This window comes from Colletotrichum siamense, assembly GCF_013390195.1.
Source record: "Colletotrichum siamense strain Cg363 chromosome Unknown KSG_Cg363_contig01, whole genome shotgun sequence".
Lineage (NCBI taxonomy): Eukaryota > Fungi > Ascomycota > Sordariomycetes > Glomerellales > Glomerellaceae > Colletotrichum > Colletotrichum siamense.
Genome location: NW_023501014.1, coordinates 6,992,769 through 7,013,992, shown reverse-complemented (window position 1 = coordinate 7,013,992; position 21,224 = coordinate 6,992,769). Strand labels below are relative to the sequence as shown.

Sequence of the window (21,224 nt, the reverse complement as noted above, 5' to 3'; positions counted from 1 at the left end):
ACGAGCACCGCGCCATCCCTTCAGGATCTGCCGCCCTGCAACACGAGCCGTTTCACGCGCCGGGCCATCCCAGCCAACAGTCCTTCTCGTCCTGTCCTGCGCGTAATTGAACCCCCGGGCTTCCATCTCTACCGCAAAAGACGGCAATCAAGCTCAAGGACGACGGGGGCTGTCTCTGTCTGCACCACCAGGCCTAGCTCCGAGCTACCCGTTGAACGAGTGTTCAGACGGCCGCTCAGTGATGTGCGACAGGGGTGACTGCGGGCGACAGCAGGCCAACTGACCTTGCCTACCTACCTTAGTGCCTACTGACAGGTCGCGACTTGTCGGGCCCAGGCCACCAAACGAAACCACGCTGCAGGCAGGAAGATCGTGAAACCCTGTTCAAACTGGGCGCTTTGGGGGAACACGCGCAGGATGCACATGGGATGGCAAGATGAAGGGAGGCGCGATGGCTTTCTCGAGGGGCTTCATGGGATGGCGCTTGGATGACGGCTGACAGATGACGGATGGCTGCGGCCCACGAGACGAGAGGTCGAGTATAAGGTCTGCCATGCGGCCGACCCAACCATACCACGAGTTCTCTTTTGGAAGCATCGCTACATCGACTGTGGTTCTTCTTCGTGGTCTTCATTCCTTTCTTTCCTCCATTCGCTTCTTGCCTCCAACCCTGCTGAGCAGGCTATTATTCACTTTCGCTAACACTCATTCATTCAACTTTACCTACCTTCATTCTTTCTTCTGTCATCATGGTTTCCAGATCGGCACTTCTGTTGGCTTACGCCGCGGCGATTGTATCCGCCACTCCTGTCCAGCGCCGAGTTGTCACGGAGCTGAACGAGGACGCTTTCAAGGAGGCGCAGCAGCGCGATGCCACTGCTACCCGGGCCTTCTCCAACGTCCAGATCAAGACGGCCGACGGGAAGTGTCTCTTCGTCGACAAGCTGTCGGGCGACTTCCGCGCGAACCTGACGCCCATCCAGGTTGCGCAGTGCGGGACCAAGGACGGCGAGGGCTGGGATGTCATTACGGCTGGAAAGCACAATGACCAGGCGGGCTCGGCGCTCATTGTCAGCACTTTGGTGAGTTGGGATCTGATCCCGAATTTCAGAGAAGGTCACTAACATCGAACAGACGCAAGCTTGCGCCAACTTCGACCCTCGCCGCGCTGCAGGAAACCAGGTCCTGCTCTTCTCTTGCGGCGGACGAGCGGATGGTGGAGGCCAGGTGACTAACTCGCAGCTCTTTACCTTCAGCGGTGGTGCTGGCCCGTTGGCATTACAGCCCGAGAACGACAAGGGCAAGTGCTTCACCGTCAAGGGTGCAGTCGTGGACATTGCGGATTGCAACGCCAGTGACCAGAACCAGGCCTTCACCTTTGGAGGAGCGGCGGGCAGTGCTGGGGGTGCCACTGGAGGCAACGAAAACACCAACAACGACGGGCAGAATGGCGCCCAGAAGCCGGCATCCTCGAATGCGGCTCCGGCTGCAACTGAGGCTCCTGCTGCGGGGGGATGCGGCGGCGAGGACGCCACCATCACCATGACCGCCACGGCGACCGTCAAGCCTGGCCAAGGAAACGCTGAGGCACCTGCCGCGACCGCGAACCCCGAGACGACCGCCCCTGCTGCCGCTGCGCCAGCCTCATCCGCCGCCCCGGCAGCCGGAACCGGCGGTGACAACGGCGCCAAGAACGGCAATATCCCCGCCTCTAACCCCACGACTCCTGTCCCCGTTTCCCGCGCCGGCGGCACTCTCAACCCGACCGCCGCAGCCGAGGCCAATGAGTTCGACAACACCGCGACTCGCTCGTTCACCAAAGCCTTCATCCGCGCGTCCAACGGCCAGTGCCTCTTCATCGACCCCACAGCTGGCGACTTCCGCCAGAACCTCATCCCGGTCTCGCTCGTGGAGTGCAGCGGGGCGGCCAACGAGCAGTTCGACATCGTGACCAAGGGCAAACACAACGACGGCAAGGACGGCGCGGCGCTGGTTGTGAGCAGCCTGACGAACGGGTGCGTCAGCACCGACGGGCGCCGGGCTGACGGCGACACCGTCACCATGTTCTCGTGCGGTGGACGCGCCGCCGGCGAGGGGCTCACGAACACCGGGCAGCTGGTCAAAATCACGGGCAACACCTTCGTCTGGACTCCCGTCAACGACAAGGCCACCTGCGTCGTTCCCGGAAACAACGGGCGGTTGGTCACTGCGGCGTGCAAGGGAGACAGCAGCGAGACTTACACCATCGTCGCCGGCAACGGCGTCTAATGGCTTCCATTTCTATCTTCATATCTATTCTTGGGGCGTTTGGGTACTTGGTGTTTGGAGGTATTGCTATTTTTCGGTTGACGGTTTACTAAGGATTGGATGGGATTCGCGAGGAAATATGTAGAACTCAGGATTAGACGGCCACAAGCAATGATGAACAGCCACTTCCTCCAACACTTAGTCCTGCCGAGAGCGCCGCCTTGGTCCACACTGCCAACCTCTATCGGCACACAAACCCGACAGAGATCTGGAGAAACGTCTAGGCAAAAGCTTGAAGTTTTCTCCAGAGTCTAGACTGACAGCTTTTTCACCATCATTGGCCGCACTTCAAAAACACCCACATGTGAGGAGAAGCTTGGACCGGCTATGCGGCACCAACCGAGAGCTTAATCTCAGCCATTCAGCCTGCGTCCAATGGGCGTCGCGATGATGGCCAGTGGAGGTGCGGCAGCGGGTTTTTAGCGAGGTTTCGCTACCAAGCGACGTCATTTAGGGGCAGAATTCGAGCGCGGACAAAAATAACCCGCCTGGACCTGGAAGATTCCTCCTGCCACAGGTTCCCCCTCGGCAACAAAAACCTTGGTAGGATCTTCCCTCCCGAAAGATCGCACGACATCCCTTCTTCTCGTCCGGTTTCCATCCATTCAACCCACATTCGTCCAAGCATCCTGCATCACTTCATCGCAACACCCGCATTGGAGAGAGAGAGCATCGCTGCATTGCGATGCACAAACTACCGCTCACGTTGGACCCTTTCAGCTTCTAGACGCAGCTGAAAGGCTGTCCCTGAGATTAGTGCTGATCCAAACGCCACCAAGCGCACCCGAAACCCTGGTCGACTCACAACCAAGACATTGTCTCGGCGCCCGTTGCGAGTCCCTGAATATCATCACGGGTAGCGCAGGCCGCGCCACGCGATATCTCGATTTTCAATAATACTTAGATGGTTTAATTCACCCTGACCAAGTCCCCCTTGGCTCTTCCCCCCTCCCTCACCAGTCGCCATGTCGTCCTCTTCCAACATCGATTCCTACGGCGAGCCGCTGTCCAAGACAGTAACCGACCCCGACGATCCCTCCTCCCGCCACGTCAAGTTCCCGAGTCTCGATATCGAAGCCCACGACTATGCCGATGTCGTCGCCCAGCCCCCGCCCTCCAGAGGCGTGCGCATCTCGGTGCCCAACGAGAACATCGGCGTGCCCTTGACGCGCGCATCGACCGACCAAGCAATCTCCCCCTTGCGGCGTCGCGCCGGCACGTTCAAGCCTGTCGAGGACTTTGACGACTTTGAGCTGTCGCGTCCAGGATGGCAGCCCGGCTCTGAGCCCGGCTTCGACCCGAACAAGCTGGATGGAGGGCACGCCTCGATGCCAACGCTCCACGCAGACTGCGACATCTCTGTGATCGACTTCAGCCAGGAGAATATGGTGAAGCACAACTTCGGCAACGAGGGGTTCATCGACTTTGTCAAGAAGCCGCAGGAGCCATGGGTCAAGTGCCGCTGGATCAACATCAACGGGCTCAGTTGGGACGTCATCTCGGCATGCGGACAGTACAAGGGCCTGCACAAGCTCGCTATCGAGGATATCATGAACACGCGCAATAGGACAAAGGCGGATTGGTACTCGAACCACGCCTTCATTGTCCTTACGCTGCAGAAGCTTGTGCTTCTGGTCAATGACGACAGCAGTAGCAGCAGCAGCAGCGATGACGACTCGGATGACGACGCGAGTATTCGGACGATCAAGTCCAGGAAGAAGAAGCTCAAGCGCGCGTTCACCAGGGCTGGCAATAAGCGCGATGACCCCGAGAAGGGCAACGCGACGGGCGTGTCCACTGGCAACACTCCGTATGGGCACACTCTCAACCACCACCCGAGCAACCTGTCCCAGTTGCCAGAGACGGCTTTCGTGCGGACCCTCCAGCGCTACCACGCGTCAGCAAACGAGACGCGCACCGAGTACATGGAGCGGCACTCCTCGCTGATCTCCCGCGGTCTCGCTGTCTCCGCCGAGCAGGTCGCCATCTTCCTGACCTCGGACAACACTGTCATCTCCTTTTTCGAAATGTCAGCTGAAGACATTGAGCGTCCCATCACCATCCGTCTGGGCGACCCCGCCACCATTCTCCGCCAATCCTGCGACGCTTCACTGGTTGTGCAGGCCGTTATCGACGCCATCATCGATCTAGCCATTCCTTTGACGGCAGTCTACAGCGATGTCATTGGCGACCTCGAACTCGACGTCCTGACGAGTCCGAACATGAAGCAGACGCGTAGCCTGTACATCTGCGTCTCGGAAATCAACAAGATGCTCACCTTCCTGAACCCAATCGATAACCTCGTCAACGTCCTGCGTGATCACCGTACACCGCTGAGCCAGGAAGCTGCCGCACGGGAGCTGCAGAACCCCGCCAGCGGCGTTATCGTCACGCCGATGACACACACGTACCTCGGCGACGTGCTCGATCACTGCGTTATCACCACCGAGGCCATGCAGCAGATCAAGCGGTCTGCGGACAACTTGATCGACCTCATCTTCAACACCATCTCCGCCAACCAGAACGAGAGCATGAAGCAGTTGACCATCATCACCATCATCTTCCTGCCCCTGACCTTCTTGACTGGCTACTTTGGGCAAAACTTTGAAAATTTCAGCGACATCCAGAAGCCGCAGGGCATTCTCTTCTTGTAAGTTGCCTCACTCATCATCTCTGCCACGACCAAGTGACAAATGCTAACATTGAGCCCCTCACAGCTGGCAAATTGCCGTTCCCGTCGTCGTCTGCACCATCATCATTATGATGCGGACCTGGATCTTTGCCTGGTTCGAGATGTTCTGGCAGCGCAGAAAGATCAGCGCCGACAGGAAGAAAAGGAAGAGGAGAAGGGACAAGCGGAGGAAGGCGCGGGGCAAGTCGGATTAGAGGCCTCCCCGTCCCTGGGGATACGGACTGTGACGTCGAGCATTTTTGTAGTCGCGTCTTTTCTGTGCAGCGTTTCGTGATACCCATTTGATCGTAGATCATGCTAGACTTTAGATTAGGGCGTGTTCGTCCCTGCGTTTGAATCAACTCATAAACACCTTGAATAAGCTGAAGACAACGACGACGCAGATTGTCAAATGATCTATTACTTTCTGCCGGACGATGGTGCAGTCAAGTGCCTCAAACACAGAATGGCTGCAGCTTGCCCATTACGGTTTTGAAAGCTCGGAATCTGGTCTCCTGACGTGGTTCCTGGACTTTGGGGCGCGAGGCATGCTACAAGGAAGACCTTAGTCGACTGGTTCGAGGGTCTACATGTGCAATTCGCAAAGGCTCCGAGAGGATATAAAATGGTCTTCGGCCCTAGATTCGGAGACATCAGAACGGGCGAAGGGAAATCGAGTGTTCGCTCTCGCGTCATCTTGCTCAAAACACATTTGAAATTCTGTCTGCAGGGGAGGCGGGGGATTTCCTGACCAAGTCTCCAAGTTCAAGTTTGCATACATGAGAATCGTGGTTTCTGTCCTCCCTTGATGATGCGGTTCTGAATACGGTTGGGACTGGTACCTACTGCCGTTCAATCATTGACGGCGCAACGCCCCTATCTCTCACCCCGTTACCAATGAGAAGCCCGACAAGCCGTTCACGATGCGGAATGCTTGATTTGCTCTGAAAGCCATCGGCTGGCTATCACAATTGTCCATAGCGTTTCAATCTCTTCTGAACTGGTCTTAAATATCCGGAGGCTACAACCTGAAAGTCGGAATGGGCTCACGCACCACATAGACAGTAGCAGCTCAACGGAGCCGCCATCACACGGTTACCATACATGCAGGCTAGGGGTGAAGAAATGGACCGCTCTTGAAAATTGGAGCCAATCCAGATGCCATCTATCTTGTCATTTAAGTAACATAAATAGAAGTGAACCAACAGGCTCCGTGACAAGTTGAACATCGTCCCCTATAGAGCCCATCCGGGATCTAGGGGCGAAGCGCTACGTCTGACTATCTATGGCGTATGTGTTGTTTTCCTGCAGGAGGGGCTCCTACTCTGTCATTGTAAGATTATTCTGTTCTTCATACATTAGCGACGGTCGAAGTGATGTTGCTGTCCAAGCATCAATGCTTTGGGTGCGCGTTTCAGTCTCTCAAGTGTGAACATGGCGAAACGGCGTTAGCGAATGCGTCTCTTCGAGGTTTGATTAAACCCCAGAAATAGCGAGAGGATTGTTTGGTTTCCTCTTCCGAGCGCATGTGTAAACACCGTTTTATTATTTAATTGGAAGGGCCGAGCCGGCAACTTGCACGACTCTCTTCTTGATGGGCAAATGAAGTGGAACGTTGTCACGAAGGGTTCGTACTATGCTGAACATAAATTATACATGGATGTAGATCTGGGAATTTCTTTTGTCGGTACAGGCGATTATGTGCTGATGTGTTGTCCTGTAGGTATTCACGCCGACAGGTCAAAGGACTACAGGAAAGAACAGCAGGGCAGACCCAGAACTTGTCTTGGAGGAATGACTTATACCATAATGCTCAAGGAGCGCATTCGATTCCAAGATGGTGCAGAATTCATGTTGTTTGAAGTGAAGAAAGCTTCTTTACGCCATGGAAATATTGCGCTGCGAAGTAGCGAATGCCTAGGAGCCATGCATTTATATGAAGCGACTCGGTGGCGTATTCGACAAGCGTGATGCTGGAGAGAACCTGGAAGCCTCATGTATCATGGCTAGACCGAAAGTATCAATAAGATAAAGCTCGCATGCCTCAACAGAAGACAATCTATGAGACGAATGTTGGCTGTTGTGAGACCTCTCAGATAAGGAGTGTTCTACACCACACGATAGATTTGTCGATTTCTGTCAAATGGAGTTCTCGTATCCACGTATCAGCTCCCAAGAGTTTCGGCTTGCATGTGTTTGGTTGTGAATAACCCAGAAATGAAGAGAGTAACGTGAATAGAATTGTGCCTGTGAGAGGCGAAGGTGTGTTCGAATCAGCTTTTAGCGACGCAGGCTTCCGCCTTCCAGTGCCAACGGATTAAAGAAAAGTCTAAGGAGAAAGGAGACACTGATTGGTCGCGGTTGTTTCTGTAGGAGGATGTGTCAAAGAGATGGAATGCATTTTTATAGTGTGGTGCCTGAGAATGAACCCAACTATGTTCCTCGTTACATGGTCCATGGAGAAAACATGGACACTACATGGTTATGAAACGGGGGTGAAGTCTTGGTCAATAGCGAAAACAAGCCACGAATTAATTAAGTAGGGCCTCATAGCTAGTGGAACTGTAGAGTTCCGGGTGTTTCGGTGCCCTTTTGGGCCCATGACGGCGTCACACGTCCATTCTCTTTTCCTGGGCTAGATTCAGCGTTTGGAAAGACATAATTCTTGTCAGTAGGCGATTATACAGTCAGTACTCATCCGGAAAGCTTGAAGGGTGAGGGAAGGCAGTACGAATTGTTGTAAGTTCTTCTAGCAAAAGCGCTGCGCGCGGAACACACGGAAGCCGCGGCGAGAGATCTTCAAGGACGAAGATCGCATATCTCATCTTTTCCACAATCGCATGAGGCCCAGGAAAAAGCATTGGCTTGTTAGAGTGAGTCAACGATAGCTGAGTTTCTATCTTTAATATGTTGCGTGAAAGGGAAGCCGTCACCAAGAAGAGGGGTGAAAAGTCATTACATGTTTGAGGACGTTGACTGTGATAACCCCTCGATTAGACGTCCCTGCCTGCCATCAAATGTATAGGCTTAATCTAAGGCATCGCATCTCATTCAAAACCGAATGCACTCAATGAACGTGCAATCGTCATGTCAGCCATGCACGGCGTTCCCGGCATGCGGCCTTTTACAGCAGCTGCGAGTAAGCAGTTAAAGATATTACAACGAGAACAAAGTTTCCCATATCTCTTGGCAATTGCTACGGTCGTCTACTATGTACACTTACAGCAGGACTAGTGGTGCCCCGTACGCATGATTACATGGATCATGGTACGAACTAGTTCGCATCTGCCGGAACGAAGAATCTTGTACAGCCGCACAGATGGATACGATAGTCCGTATCGGTAACCCGGAGGCCCGCTCCTGTTGGTCCCGCCTCCCGCGCGTCAAAGAAGCCAAGCCGGTGGGAGCTTACATAAAGACGGTCGCGAGTCGCGCGAACCCATAAAAGATTTTGATCGACATCCAACGCCCAGGTGGGCCCCAATGAGTTCGTGTCAACGTGTTTATGTTCACCGCCTGAGAGGCTGAGCTCACAAGTGATGAAATTCAAGTTGGTGCTGCGCCCGTGCGATTAGAGTCATGAATGCTCTTCTTTGCTTTTCTTGGGTGGACCGAGTGAGAAACTTGAAAACAGCTATGTCGAATGCCAAGACCCGACCTGCCCTGGCCTAGCGATGCTGCTCACGATGTCCGGTTTGTCATTCATTTGTCACTCTTCTCAATTTGTCATATTTCTTCAAGGTAACATGCTCAGATGCAGGTTCACGGAAGCAAATAGGCCGGGGAAGAGAATCAACGGGCCCGCGGTTTTGCTATTCGTTGATATTGGGGGTCCCGTGGGGGTGAAAAGAGGCTCCGCCATCCCTGCCCTGCACTTATTAGGTTATCAATCAGCTCCAACCAACAATCACACCTTTTTACTCGCCGACTTCGGCTACCGCGGCCCCGTCTTTTCTCTTCGTTATCTAAGCTTATGTATCCGTGGATAAAACTGAGAGCATGGTTGGTTCCTGCAGCTGACATGCAAAAGAATGGAGCGCGGCGTTACCGCCCTTGTTCCGGCTGACAGGCGAGCCAATTGCCATCGGCAGCCGTTGGTTCCGTAGACATGTTGTTGGTAGCAACTAGACAGACAGGATGCAGAATACGCCCTCATAATTTCGCTTGGATCTGTTGTGAATCCCCAATTTTTGTCTTGGTAGTCCACTCAACCGGCTGGGCGCAGTGCCAACTTTCACCTCTCTTCGGTACGAGATACGGATTGGTTCCCTAAACCAGAAGGTCAATCAAGCATGAGCGCGCGATATTAAGGAGTCATGGCAGGTGACATAGAAGACGCTCGAAAAAGGCAATCGCGGGTCAACGCCAAGGAAATGCTCTGCCTCGTCGGAAAACATGCGAAAACGAGTAACACCCGCGTATAAGTATGGCTATCCCTCGCCTAACCGAGCTGGCTTCTAAGGGCTTCTGCGAGCACCTCGGTCCTTCCACTCTCTTCTTCTGCCCAGCTCCTTACGCGACGAAGATTCGTTCATCGCCATGCCGTTCCTTCGCCAGTCCAAGTCCCAGCCCCTGTGGCCCCGGACTGCGTTTACAGCTCTCCTCGCAGTGAGCTCCGTCGCCAACGCCTTGGCCGTTCCCCGCCAGATCAAGTCATCTCAGCTGCTCCAAAGCTACGACTATGTTGTTGTCGGAGGTGGAACGGCCGGCCTGACCCTGGCAGACCGTTTGACTGAGGACCCCGAAACGAGCGTCTTGGTCCTCGAGGCCGGCAACTGGGGCAACATGGAAGAGAATCTTGCGGCTTACTTCACCGAGTCGCGATATGCCAACCTCATGAACTCCCTTTGGCCCGGCGTGGAGTCTGTGCCGCAGCCCAACTTGAACGGAAGAGTTGGCACCGTCTGGATTGCCAAGCAAGTCGGAGGCGGCTCTTCCGTGAACGCCATGATGAACATGCGCGGTTCCGCCGAGGACTACGACCGCTGGGCAACCCTGTTCGGATCCGAAGCCCAGCAGGGAGTCGCTGACTGGAGCTGGGATGGCATGTTGAAGTCCTTCAAGAAGGTAAGAGATCCACCCTAACTTAGATTCTGGCATAGACAACAAGCTGACCGCTTCATGAAAGGGCCTCCACTTTACCGAGCCCACTCCCGAGCTGACCGACAACTTCGACAGCTTCAAGTACGATGCCTCCTACTGGGGTGATTCTTCGGAGATCTATGCTGGCTGGCCTCGCTTCTACTATCCCGGCGTGAAGCCTCTGGTGGAAGCGTTCAAGGAGATCGACGGCGTTGAGTTCCCTCCCGACAGTGGTGCCGGACAGCCCGGTGTCTTCTGGTTCCCCACGCTGATGGACCCCCGGACTGTCACTCGCTCCTATGCTGGCACCGGCCACTACCTCAGCGTCAACGCTACCCGCCCCAACTACCACCTTCTGCTCGACACCCAGGCTCGCAAGCTGGTGGTCGACGACGACCTCACTGCCACCGGCGTCGTGTTCCCGTCCAGCAACAACACCCTGATCACCGTCAATGCGAAGAAGGAGGTCATTCTCTCTGCTGGTACCGTTCACACGCCTCACCTCTTGCAGCTCAGCGGTATCGGCCCCAAGAAGGTTCTTGAGGCCGGAGGCATTGATGTCCGCGTCGATCTTCCTGGTGTTGGCCAGAACTTCCAGGACCACAGCAGTTTGTCTGCTATGAACATTACGCGTAAGTGACAAGAGCCAGAGGAAGGAACTTGATGATTCTAATGTGGATGCAGTGTCTAAGCTCGCATCAATTCACCCGAACCCGAGTGACCTGGTCGATGGCAACGAGTTCAAGGACTGGGCTGAAGAAGTTTGGGCAGCCAACAAGACTGGTTAGTCATATCCAACCCAGCATACCAGGTGTATCCTATCCAGACTGACATCTAACGACTTGCGTTTTACAGGCCCGTACTCTCTCACCTTCACCAACCTGGCTGGCTGGCTCCCCTTCACCGTCGTGTCTGGAAAGGCCGACGAGCTCGCCACCAAGTTGGAACAACAAGACTTCGCTAGCCTGCTCCCTGCCGACGCCGACTCCACCGTCGTCGCCGGTTTCGCGGCGCAGATGAAGATCCTGGCCACCCAGATGCGCTCCAAGAACACCGCCTTCACCCGCATGCAGCTCGTCCCTGACCACGGCTCCCAGGGCCCCGTCGCGATGCAGTCCTTCAGCCGCGGCACCATCAACATCAACACGACCGACCCGTGGAACACCGAGCCCGTGATCGACTACCGCGCCCTCAGCAACCCCGTCGAGGCCGACTTCTTCGTCGAGGCGATCAAGTTCCTCCGCCGCTACAACTTCGAGACCTCGCTGGCCACCGAGTACGAGCCTGTCGAGTACGCCCCTGGCCCGGATGTCACTTCCGACGAGGACCTGAAGGCCTACATCGCCGGTGCTCTGTCGCCCACCGACTACCACCCCGTGGGCACTTCGTCCATGCTTCCTCTGGAGTTGGGTGGTGTCGTTGACCAAACTCTCCGCGTTTACGGAGTCAAGAACCTCAGAGTCGTTGACGCCAGTGTTATGCCCATGGTTCCGAGTGCCAACACTTGCCAGCCCACTTATGCCCTGGCCGAGAAGGTGAGTTGATGCCTGGATTGCCCTTTCGTCGATGCGTCTCGTGTGCTAACATCATCCCCCTATCACAGGCCGCGGAGATCATTAAGCAGGGTATCTAAGCCAAACAGGATCTGATTCGTAGCCAAAACTGTCGATTCCTGTTGTCTTGCTACTTTGGAGCATGGTTAGTGCAGATGAATGAATCTTCTGGACTGCTGGAAATACCTAGACATCAGATGGGTAAGATTTCAAGGTGTTCTTTCTTGTGAGACACGGGTCTTCTTCAGACGTTTGGAATTATCTCGGTAGATTACAACTGTTAGAGAAATGCATACATGAACAAGTCACAATCGATCATGGAGGCGTCTTGTCATTTGTGTTCTGTACTTGTGCCGAGATCACGCCATCGATTATGCCAGCGCGCGGAGCTGATGCTGCAATACCCTCGTTGACGTAAAAGCACACCGTACGCATGAGACACTCGCACGAGGTTGGCTTGTGAGCTTTAAAACATGCAAAGAAGTTTTAGGCAAATGAAGGCTGTGGTGTTGAATCTTCCCTTTTTCGTCATGGTAGTCAAATCCATCAAGTTTATGGATTTGATTGCGTCTCTTATCACCAAGCTCTTGAGCCAAACGCATGGAACTTGATCTCGAGTGTTAACGTTAAAATTACCAGAGTCGGCTAACAACCTATTTCAGTCGATTGATAATCGAAGGGGCTTTTCTTTGGAAGCTGGTTGAGGTTCACAGCAGCTTGTCAAAAGGTGATGATATGATGGAAGCTAGTTCACAAGAGTTCAAAAAGATAAGACATTACAATTTAGTCTTTATGTGGGATGTAAATCAATACCCTCTGTGCATCAGATGATGACAGCTGAATACCCTAAAGTGTTTGTAGTGAAACTGTTGAAGAAAGTGTGCTGGCCTTGCATCGAGAGGCAAGGACAACTGGAGTGGGAGCCAATTTGTGATTCGGACCGCACCTGGGCGACAAGTATCTCTGGCGTCACTCTTTGAAAGGCAACAGTCTCTAGACAGAGTCAAGAAAAGGCAATTAAGAAGCCAATAGGTCTACAGAGGCTTGATTTTATCCATTGTACTTTTCAACACAAGACGAAAAGTTTCAATCCCAAGTAGTCCTCATTGCGATGACAACTCGAAGAAAGCCGGTTTATTCAGGCTGTGTCTCGTCCTGATTGGGACTTTCCATACATTTGAGAGCTTTTACATGGATTGCCCACTTCATCGCACGGAGTGAGGCAAAGAAAACATTGCCCCAATTCTCCTAGCGCAAGCGCTTCTCATGCCCACACAGCAGCGGAATGCTGACGTCTTTGGGTGTTCGCAGAACTCTTTTAATGTAGTCTTCTGCCATGTCTACTTCGAGGTTGGAAATTAATCGCGTCGTTACTACTAGCATCACAACGCTGACCGGGCCGTCTCAGCCGATGGGCTGGTTGAACAACGAAGCCTGTACGACCTATCGGCCGAGAAGGCGGTACCTCGGTTTCGCTTTCACCTGAATAGTAACACCAAAGCCGCCCTGCATACAGTCGGTCAGTAACACTAGCGTTTATGCAGCGCTGTAAAGCAACATTACATTGTTCGTTACTGACCATCTTGTTTTCCCTCCAATCATCAATTTCAGTCACCTAAGAGCTCAAAAGATCTCGGACCTTGCCTTGTACTAGAGTTGCGCCGCACCGTTGCAGTACCTTGCAGCATCGGTGGCCTTCCGGGGGACGGGTGGCGGGCCATCACGCCATCGGGTGCATCCTAGCCCCCGCAGAGGTAAAAATGGTCGTCTATCCTTCGTATTCCGGAACGCTCGCCCTGCGCCGATGCCTGTAAGTGCAGCAGTAAGGCGATGTAGCGCTGCGTTTCCCCTCTGCGCGCCTGTTAGTGAGAAATTAGCGCGCTGCGGTGATGATGATCATTGCATGGCCTCCGCGTCTTTGTTTGTGAAAGTGGGGGGAATACGACTTCCGTTCAACGTCACAGCAATAGAACGGTCGATTTTATTATTTAAATTCCATTTCATCCATAATTTGAATAGAATGAACCCTAGCAGTCTCACATTGAACTATTCCTTTACAACCGTCGACATGCGCTTCACAATCACCTCCGTCCTCGCCCTCGCGGCCACCTCTACCGCTGCAGTTCTCCCCCGCGCCGACTACGGCTACTGGGACTTCACAGGCTCGGCCTCGTACCCGGTCAGCGGCTACAACTCATACAAGGTCGATGCGACGTACCACAACAGCGAGCTTGAGGCACCGATCGAGGTGACCTGCAGCTACCTCTACAACCCCCAGACCAAGACCGAGACTGCGTCATGCTCGGACCCGAGCTTCACGTACGATTTTGGCGGCGTCCGTAAGTATCACGTCCGAATTTAGAGATATCTTGAAAAAGACCGTGGCTGATGATTATACTCTAGGTCAAGCAAACACTGTTGCGACTGTTACGTTGACACAGACTGTTGAGCTTTGGGGAAGTAATGTCACCGTCAAGGGGGCAAAGGAGTTTGATTTTGATTTCAGTGGTGGAGCTGGCTTTACGGGCACTGCATCTGGTGAGATTGATGCCCAGACTGCTACTGCTTGATGAAACGTTCAAAGTGGCAAGCAGTATAGTTTGAGAGATAAGAGGGGGAGGTCGATGCAAGGATGGTACCTCGTAATTGCTAGCAATACGAAAAGAGTGTACATATACCGCAATAAGAGTTCTTCTTGCTACACCATGAGAGTCTCGATTTATGCTGTATTGTGTTCATTCCTGAATCCGACAGAGAAATTCCACAGAAGGCGCATGCTCAAGAAGGGCCAAATTTTGCAAGCCCTGAAGGACACTTTCTCGTCACACCTATGTGTAATCATGTCATTATACTCACTCAAGAATGCATGAAATGACATAAAAATCTGTCATTTAAACGGTATTTGGGATAGTCACAGGCTCACAAAGCGATCGCGAAACAGGAAAAGACACGAAACTTAGGCTCCGAGGTTCAATATCTTTGGCACTTGGGATTGATAAAACAATGCACAACAGTTGGAGACAACGAGAAAAAAAAAGCAATCTCCAAGTAACAGAAGAAACATTTCATTACGGCAAATGAGACTTGCCTACGCGGAATCACTCATACGGTTGGAAACTTGGTAAAACCTGCTCCAAACCCTAAGCTCCTACCCAATTTATTAACTTCAAAGAAACCAAAGGTCTTCTTCGTCATGTTCAAGATTAGAAACCTAAGAGAATGAAATACTTGAGTTTCAAGTCAATGGAATGAGTCAATTGTTTGCTTCATATTTCTCAAAGATAGCATGCGACTCCACCGACGTAAGGTAGATCTTGAAAGCTACTGACCCCCATCGGATTTGCCGGTGCGCCCACATCTTCCGAAAGTCCTGGGAGAAGCAGACCACATTCTTGGCATTTCCATACTTGTGATTTGCCAGCCTTGTCCATGGTTACATGAAATCTCCATCGGATGCTTACGGAATTCCAGGGGTATTGTTGATAAGCCTGCAAATTCCCACATATGGACGAATCAGACTGAGTTTGAACCTGGGAGTTGGTCCAATTCAGGGCAACTAATATGCTTGAGGATGGGGAAGATAATCGTAAAGTGGTACGTGGCTGAGCAATATTTTGGCAGAGGGTGGGACGACGTCCTTGATTTAAGAAGTGGTCTTACAACCTTGTGTGACTACAGCGACTGCTCCATTTATTCAAGGCTCCAAGTTCTTGGAACGACCCCGCCCGTAGATGTCAGCACACGAAGACATCGATCCGACAACAAAGCGAACCTCGAAGAAGCCAAAGCGAACAAGATAACTGCGATTTGAGAAACCTGAAGCATCGAAATGTCAAAGCTGTCAACCCTGTGGTGCGAGGAGCTCCCAGAAGATCTGCGATGCATCGAGTGCCAGCTTCCACTAGGATCCGATGCGCTGGTTCGAACTCTGCGTGTAGTTGAATCTGACGTGATGGCAACAACTCCGACATTCAGCAGGGTCTACGATTCAATTGACAAGAAGATCCTGCTCTTTGACAGGCACCCTAGCTGTATGGAGGACGTCAATTTTGCAACAATTTCCCACGTCTGGGATCCCGAAGTCTCTGATGTGCAAAACCATGGACACTCGACGAATGCAGTAACCGACGAGAAAATAGCCCTCAAAGTGCTTTCATCCGCAAATTCTATATACGAGAGCTTGGAAAAAGAGACGAATTCCAGCATCGAGATGTGGTACGACTATCTAAGTGTCCCTCAGTGGCATGATCCATTGAAGATGAAGATTCTTTCCCTGATTCCGAAAATCTTTCAAAATTCGAGGTTTACATTGGTGGTGATGGAAGATGTTACGGCTAAGGTACTTGCCAGACTTCATGATGGGAAGTCACTTGAGGAGCGAGTCTCAGGCATCACAGGTGTTTGCAACGCCAAGTGGTTCAGCCGAGTATGGACGATGATGGAGTTCGTCCGAGCAAATCATCTCAGGGTTATGATATATGGTCACCAGATTCAACCCGACGTTAAGGACGTATTTATCCAGGAAATACGCCAAGCTTGGAAGACATCCATTCGTGAAGTCGGCAATGTTCATATCCTGGAAAAGGATTATGCCAAATTGGGAGAAAACATCGTTCCTTGGAATCTTGGCAAGCCCGAGGAAGCGCGGATGATCATCAAGGAGGGAAAACGACTGGATTTCGGCATGGCTTTCTCACTATTGTGCCGCAGGGGTTGTCGTTCCCAGAAAGACTTCTTTTACGCCCTGCTCGGCCTCATTGGTCCTGAGTTTTCTGAGCTACCTTCCGACAACCTGGAAGAGGCATCTCGCATTGTTCAAAAAGCATGCTTAGCGAGTGGTGACATGAGCCCGCTTCTCATGACACCCGGTGACGGTCCTGGGGCAGATTCTCCTTCAGTGAAGCGGCAGGGGTACTTCGATGCTGCCATGTTCAACCTCGGCCCAAGGACGGAAGACCCTTTATACCCAGTTCAATTCGAAAGCGTTTCTGAAAGACCACGACTGACGCTTTCGAAAATTGGAGAGGTTTTCTGGACGGAGCGAGCACCTCGCCAAGGACCCAATCTGGAAGGCTTTTGGATGCACATTTACCACGCCCTCAACCTTAGTGGACCGATTGTCGAGGAGTTTGTCAAGGCTCTTGGTGGGCGTTGGTTCCATTTACCAGAAAGCATTCTTGAGACTATACTTAATGACGAAGAGCGCCGAAACAAACTGGCCAAGCTGTTGACGACATGCTACAACTTGGGTCTCAAGGGCCACGAACGACCACCCCCCGAATTAACGACAGAGATCGGCAACCTAATGTACATACTTCAAACCCCACCTTGGGTTGGAGCCAATGTTCTGCCCCAAATACATCATGTGTACGCCCTCGGAGGTACTGTGCATGGCGACATGCGCCATCAAGGATGGCTGATAGCAGCGCAGTGCCCAACATGCCGCAGAAACTTTGTGTACCGCGCGGCCATCTACAACCAGCGGTCTGAAGCGTTTGGTGCCATTGCTTATAGAATACCTGGACTCCGCTACTCTAAGTACACTACCTCTTCTGAGGGTGTCGGAATCCTGGTCAAAGAGGGCAGGATAGTCGGACGGTTATTATGGGCTACTCCCGCATGTGCTTGTCCGCCGGTCATTGAGACGGTTACGGTTTCATTGAATATGTTCGCTATGCCGCAATGATTTGTTTAGAATACTACAGCTAAGCGTTTTTCATTGGTGTTCAAGGGCAAGCATGATTCGACTTAAGCCTTCGGTGAGAGTCTTGAGGTCGATCGAAAACACAAGCCTGAACCAACCATTCTCTTCCGCTCCGAAACCCTGCCCGGGTGCAACAAAGACTTTGTGCTGTAACATGATTGCTATAATCTCCTTCTCTGGGTCTTCAATGATCTTTTCGGGGTGTCGGTCACGGTATGCCTTGCCAAGGTCAGCCCATAGAAAAAATGCTGCGTTTGCACCTGGAGCATATGTGATCTTGTGATCCCGAGCCCAGTTTACTATGAACTTGTGGTGACGAGCAAGTAGCCTTCGGTTCTCTACCAAGTAATCATCTACCCAGCTCTCATCTTCTAGAATGCTGGAGAAGGTGTGGTCTGCCAAAGATGAGCTCATACTGTAGAGTGCAACGGGGACCAAGGCTCTATGAAGTGCCGGGTTCTCCTGGGAAATAACAGCAGCGAGGCGGATTCCGTTGGAGCCAAAGTCTTTTGAAACCCCCCAGACGACGTGAATGAGAGCCGGATCGACGATATTTGTGGTGTCAACGGAGAGGCAAGATGTGAATGGTGTCGATGGTGGGATGGAATCAATATCATTTGTGAATGTCGAGAGACCATAGACTTCATCGCTGATGAGATGAAGTTTATGCTTCTGGCATAGTCTCATCAGACCAATGATTGCGTCCCTTGTGTAGCATCGACCGAGGGGATTGTGAGGGTTGCAGAGAATGATGCCTGCCACTTTCTGGCCATGCCCGTGGGCCCGGACTATTTCTCTCTCGTAGGTCTGGACGACGTCGATGCCAAAAGGATCAAGGCCCTCGCATGGAACTGATATGAGATTTGTGGCTACCCGCAGTCCGGTCGTGGGCACGAAAGCGCGAAAGAATGGTTTGCCCACCAGGAAGAAATCATCTTGGTTGCCGAAGGCCCAGGCGAGATGCTCGATGGCTGCGCTGCAGCCGTTCGTGATTGTGATGTGTGAAGCTTCCACCCTCCTATAGGCGTGGAAATGCTTGGTCAAGAACGCTCCGAGGGCGTTCTTGAGGCGCTTCGACCCAGTTGTGCCATCGCCATAAGTGAAGGCTGTAGCTGGGATGAGAGGAACCTGCGCAACGCGCTTGAGGAGGGCTTCTTGCATCAAGACGTTCTCTGCCATGCCCAAGCTCACGTAGCCCTGAGGGTTGCTGTCTGGGTTCCAGAGATCGGCTTGGACATCCCATAGCAGTGAGCCGTTGGCGGGCGCTGACGCCACCGTCGCACGCGCTGAGAGACTCATAACGACAAAGCAATAACACGCCGGACTTTGAGCGGGAAACGAGTTTGAAGTAAGAGTCTTATTGGAATCGGAAGTTCGGCGTTTGGAAATGAGTTCCGGACCGTGTTCAGGGCAGTGACTCATTATTCGGCGGTGCAAAGCCCGGATCGACCCCACCAACTCACTGGGACAGTTCGATTTTAGGTGACAAGTGCGCCCTATCGCGGTCGGGAGCAGTGACACACAAACACCGACGGTTCATTTTGCCAGGCAAATACACTCAAGGTAAACCATTCGATGATTGGATAGCATGTGATATGTTTTATTTCGAGGGATTGGATAGATCTACAAAGCAGCATACATCCAATCTGACGTTCCTGCGGCTGCTTGGTGCTCACATACCTTCGGCAGTCACTGGCTTCAGCATCCGAACGCTTTTGGTGGTCCTGTCTCCGCCCTGCACTTCAGTGAACTCTTACTCTCTTCTTGCCCCAGCAAGTCTGTCTCCCGATTCGTGTCAAAATTGCCGACAAGAAGTTCAACCCCGTTGCCGTCTGGCCGGGCATTGGCTGGAGTTCAAGGCCATTCTGATGGTTGAAGCATTAGGGTTTGAGGTCGAGGAACCTATGTGAATATTAAGTTCTTGTGATAGTTGAACTCGAGTGAGAAAGGAAATACCGTTTTTGATTGAAGAGACTGTGACAAAGTTCGTTGTCTTCTGGGCGAACCGGTAGTCTACCTAAGTGTCAAATATGGAAAACATACGGCACGAATGATATGCTGGTGGGCGTTCATGGCGACTCTATCCAATAGACACTGGCTTTCGTAAATCATGATCATTGAAGACATTATTAGAAATAAACTAGCTTTGCACAGGCGGTGGTAATAACTTCTATGTTCTATATACCTTCAGCTTCAATATTGACACGGGCTTGGAGCTGAACGCAAAACCTCACCAAACTCCAGGTAGGATTCGCCACGGAACAGTTTTGCAGTACTCCTCCCACATCGCTCCATACTTCTCCGAACACCTTGCCTCATCGCGTATGCACCGGTGCACCAGCAAGATCGTCATGAACATCGCATAGAACCATACCAAGCATTTGTCAGATCCGACCAAAGCACACATTGCGCTACTCAAAAGCAAATCCCCCAAGTAGTTGGCATGACGCGACCAGCCCCACCAGCCACTGCAAATGAGAAGGCTCTGATGACTGTGACCGTTCGAGGTCTTGTAAGATGCAACAAGGACCTTAGCTGGCTTCCCCCAGATAGAGCAACGGCCATTGGAGCGCCGAACCCGGTCCTTTTGGCTGTTGACGGACCTGAAGATGATGTACCCAGCAACTCCGATAGAGAAGATAACGACCTGGTAAATGGTTGATGTGGCTGTTGGGTAAAGTCCAAGATACTGGGTTTGAATGGTGTACATGCTAGGGAGCCAGACAAAAGAACCCCAAGCTAGGTAGAAGCCGAAGTGGTCATGCGCAATGTCGATAGTGCGCAGGTACCAGGACTCATTGACGAAGAAGTCAAGGACATATATTGCGTGCAGGATGGTAACAAGAACAATGTTAGGGTCGATCCGGCCATGGATCTCGTACTGATACGCAATGTTGGACAAATCACTAGGAGTGAATCAGCATACGTGTGTGAGTTTTGGACAATCTTCGTAGAAACCTACATGAGCGTCCATGCAATGATGCCGGGTCTACCGTTGGTGAATAACTTTAGATCGAAATCACCCCAAATTCTTGGATTGAGCTCTATTCCCATGTACAAGTCGTATAATACCGATCCTGGCAAATGTTAATCATTATAGGGGCATTCAAACATATTTTCGCAGTTGCCTCACCACTAAACTTCCGATCATCCGCATGCGTAGGTCTCAGATGCGCCTTGATGAAAGCCAGGACAGAGAGCACTAGGCCGGCAGCGTTCATTGAGAGGACCAGACTGCCCCAATTCTTTGGGATAAAGGCAGGATCCAAAAAGTCGAAGTAGCAGAGCGCAGCGGCAAATGCATGAGTAACGAACCAAGCGTTTAATCCATTAGTTCGATAGGTCAACAGGTGTCCGGCAGGGCTTCTTTGACCGTGGTGTGTTGGCCCTGGAAGATATCGAAAGAGGATGCCTTGGAACATAACCCAGAGCGTAAACACGCCCGTGACCTTGAGACTGAACTGCGGCCAATTTGACCATACAACAGAGATCAATCCGTCCTGTAGAACGGCCTTCAGGAACTCGGAGAGAGAGCCTTGGAATGCAGAAAGAGTGACAGTGGTGGAGATGACCAACGTCGGCGCGAACATCACAAGGAATAGTGATCCGACTGAGCGCATCCAGGATCCGCGGCTTGCTCTGCCCCAAGTAGGCTGCTGCGAAGGCTCAAGTTGAAGCAGAGATCGGGAGTAGTCCTTTCTCATCCTCACGAACGTCGCCTCTGGCGCTAAGGGAACTTCGAGAGGCTCCATATTGATTGTCAATGATGGAGAGAGAAAAGAATAAAGGCGAGCATAAACGTATGCAAGCTCGAGACGAGCGACTCCGTGGAATTGGTGATGACGCCGATGCCAATGACTTAAAGCCAGATCGGCAGTATGATGTTGTTATTCAATTACTGAATACT

The 21,224-nt window shown here is 52.2% G+C and overlaps 6 protein-coding genes across 6 annotated transcripts; 4 read left to right on the top strand and 2 right to left on the bottom strand.

The window, feature by feature from the left end:
- Positions 1–749: 749 nt before the first annotated feature.
- On the top strand, positions 750–2,268 carry CGCS363_v001779 (uncharacterized protein; the record flags this gene model as incomplete). Its single annotated transcript, XM_036633628.1, has 2 exons — positions 750–1,082; positions 1,135–2,268. The coding sequence occupies 2 exons, from the start codon at positions 750–752 to the stop codon at positions 2,266–2,268; spliced, it is 1,467 nt and encodes a 488-aa protein (XP_036502826.1).
- Positions 2,269–3,272: 1,004 nt separating this feature from the next.
- corA (Cobalt/magnesium transport protein CorA) lies at positions 3,273–5,193 on the top strand (the record flags this gene model as incomplete). The annotated part of the gene is made up of 2 exons (XM_036633627.1): positions 3,273–4,957; positions 5,025–5,193. 2 exons carry the CDS (start codon positions 3,273–3,275, stop codon positions 5,191–5,193), a joined length of 1,854 nt encoding a protein of 617 aa, XP_036502827.1.
- Positions 5,194–9,517: 4,324 nt separating this feature from the next.
- Positions 9,518–11,693, top strand: xptC-2 (Dehydrogenase xptC; the record flags this gene model as incomplete). Its single annotated transcript, XM_036633626.1, has 5 exons — positions 9,518–10,045; positions 10,107–10,692; positions 10,745–10,843; positions 10,916–11,595; positions 11,664–11,693. 5 exons carry the CDS (start codon positions 9,518–9,520, stop codon positions 11,691–11,693), a joined length of 1,923 nt encoding a protein of 640 aa, XP_036502832.1.
- Positions 11,694–13,681: 1,988 nt separating this feature from the next.
- On the top strand, positions 13,682–14,183 carry CGCS363_v001776 (uncharacterized protein; the record flags this gene model as incomplete). Its single annotated transcript, XM_036633625.1, has 2 exons — positions 13,682–13,952; positions 14,017–14,183. The coding sequence occupies 2 exons, from the start codon at positions 13,682–13,684 to the stop codon at positions 14,181–14,183; spliced, it is 438 nt and encodes a 145-aa protein (XP_036502833.1).
- A 3,146-nt stretch (positions 14,184–17,329) lies between these two features.
- gliI (putative aminotransferase gliI) lies at positions 17,330–18,616 on the bottom strand (the record flags this gene model as incomplete). The annotated part of the gene is made up of 1 exon (XM_036633624.1): positions 17,330–18,616. The coding sequence occupies one exon, from the start codon at positions 18,614–18,616 to the stop codon at positions 17,330–17,332; it is 1,287 nt and encodes a 428-aa protein (XP_036502834.1).
- A 931-nt stretch (positions 18,617–19,547) lies between these two features.
- dhcr7 (7-dehydrocholesterol reductase) lies at positions 19,548–21,069 on the bottom strand (the record flags this gene model as incomplete). Its single annotated transcript, XM_036633623.1, has 3 exons — positions 19,548–20,223; positions 20,280–20,394; positions 20,451–21,069. The coding sequence occupies 3 exons, from the start codon at positions 21,067–21,069 to the stop codon at positions 19,548–19,550; spliced, it is 1,410 nt and encodes a 469-aa protein (XP_036502835.1).
- Between the last annotated feature and the right edge of the window lie 155 nt (positions 21,070–21,224).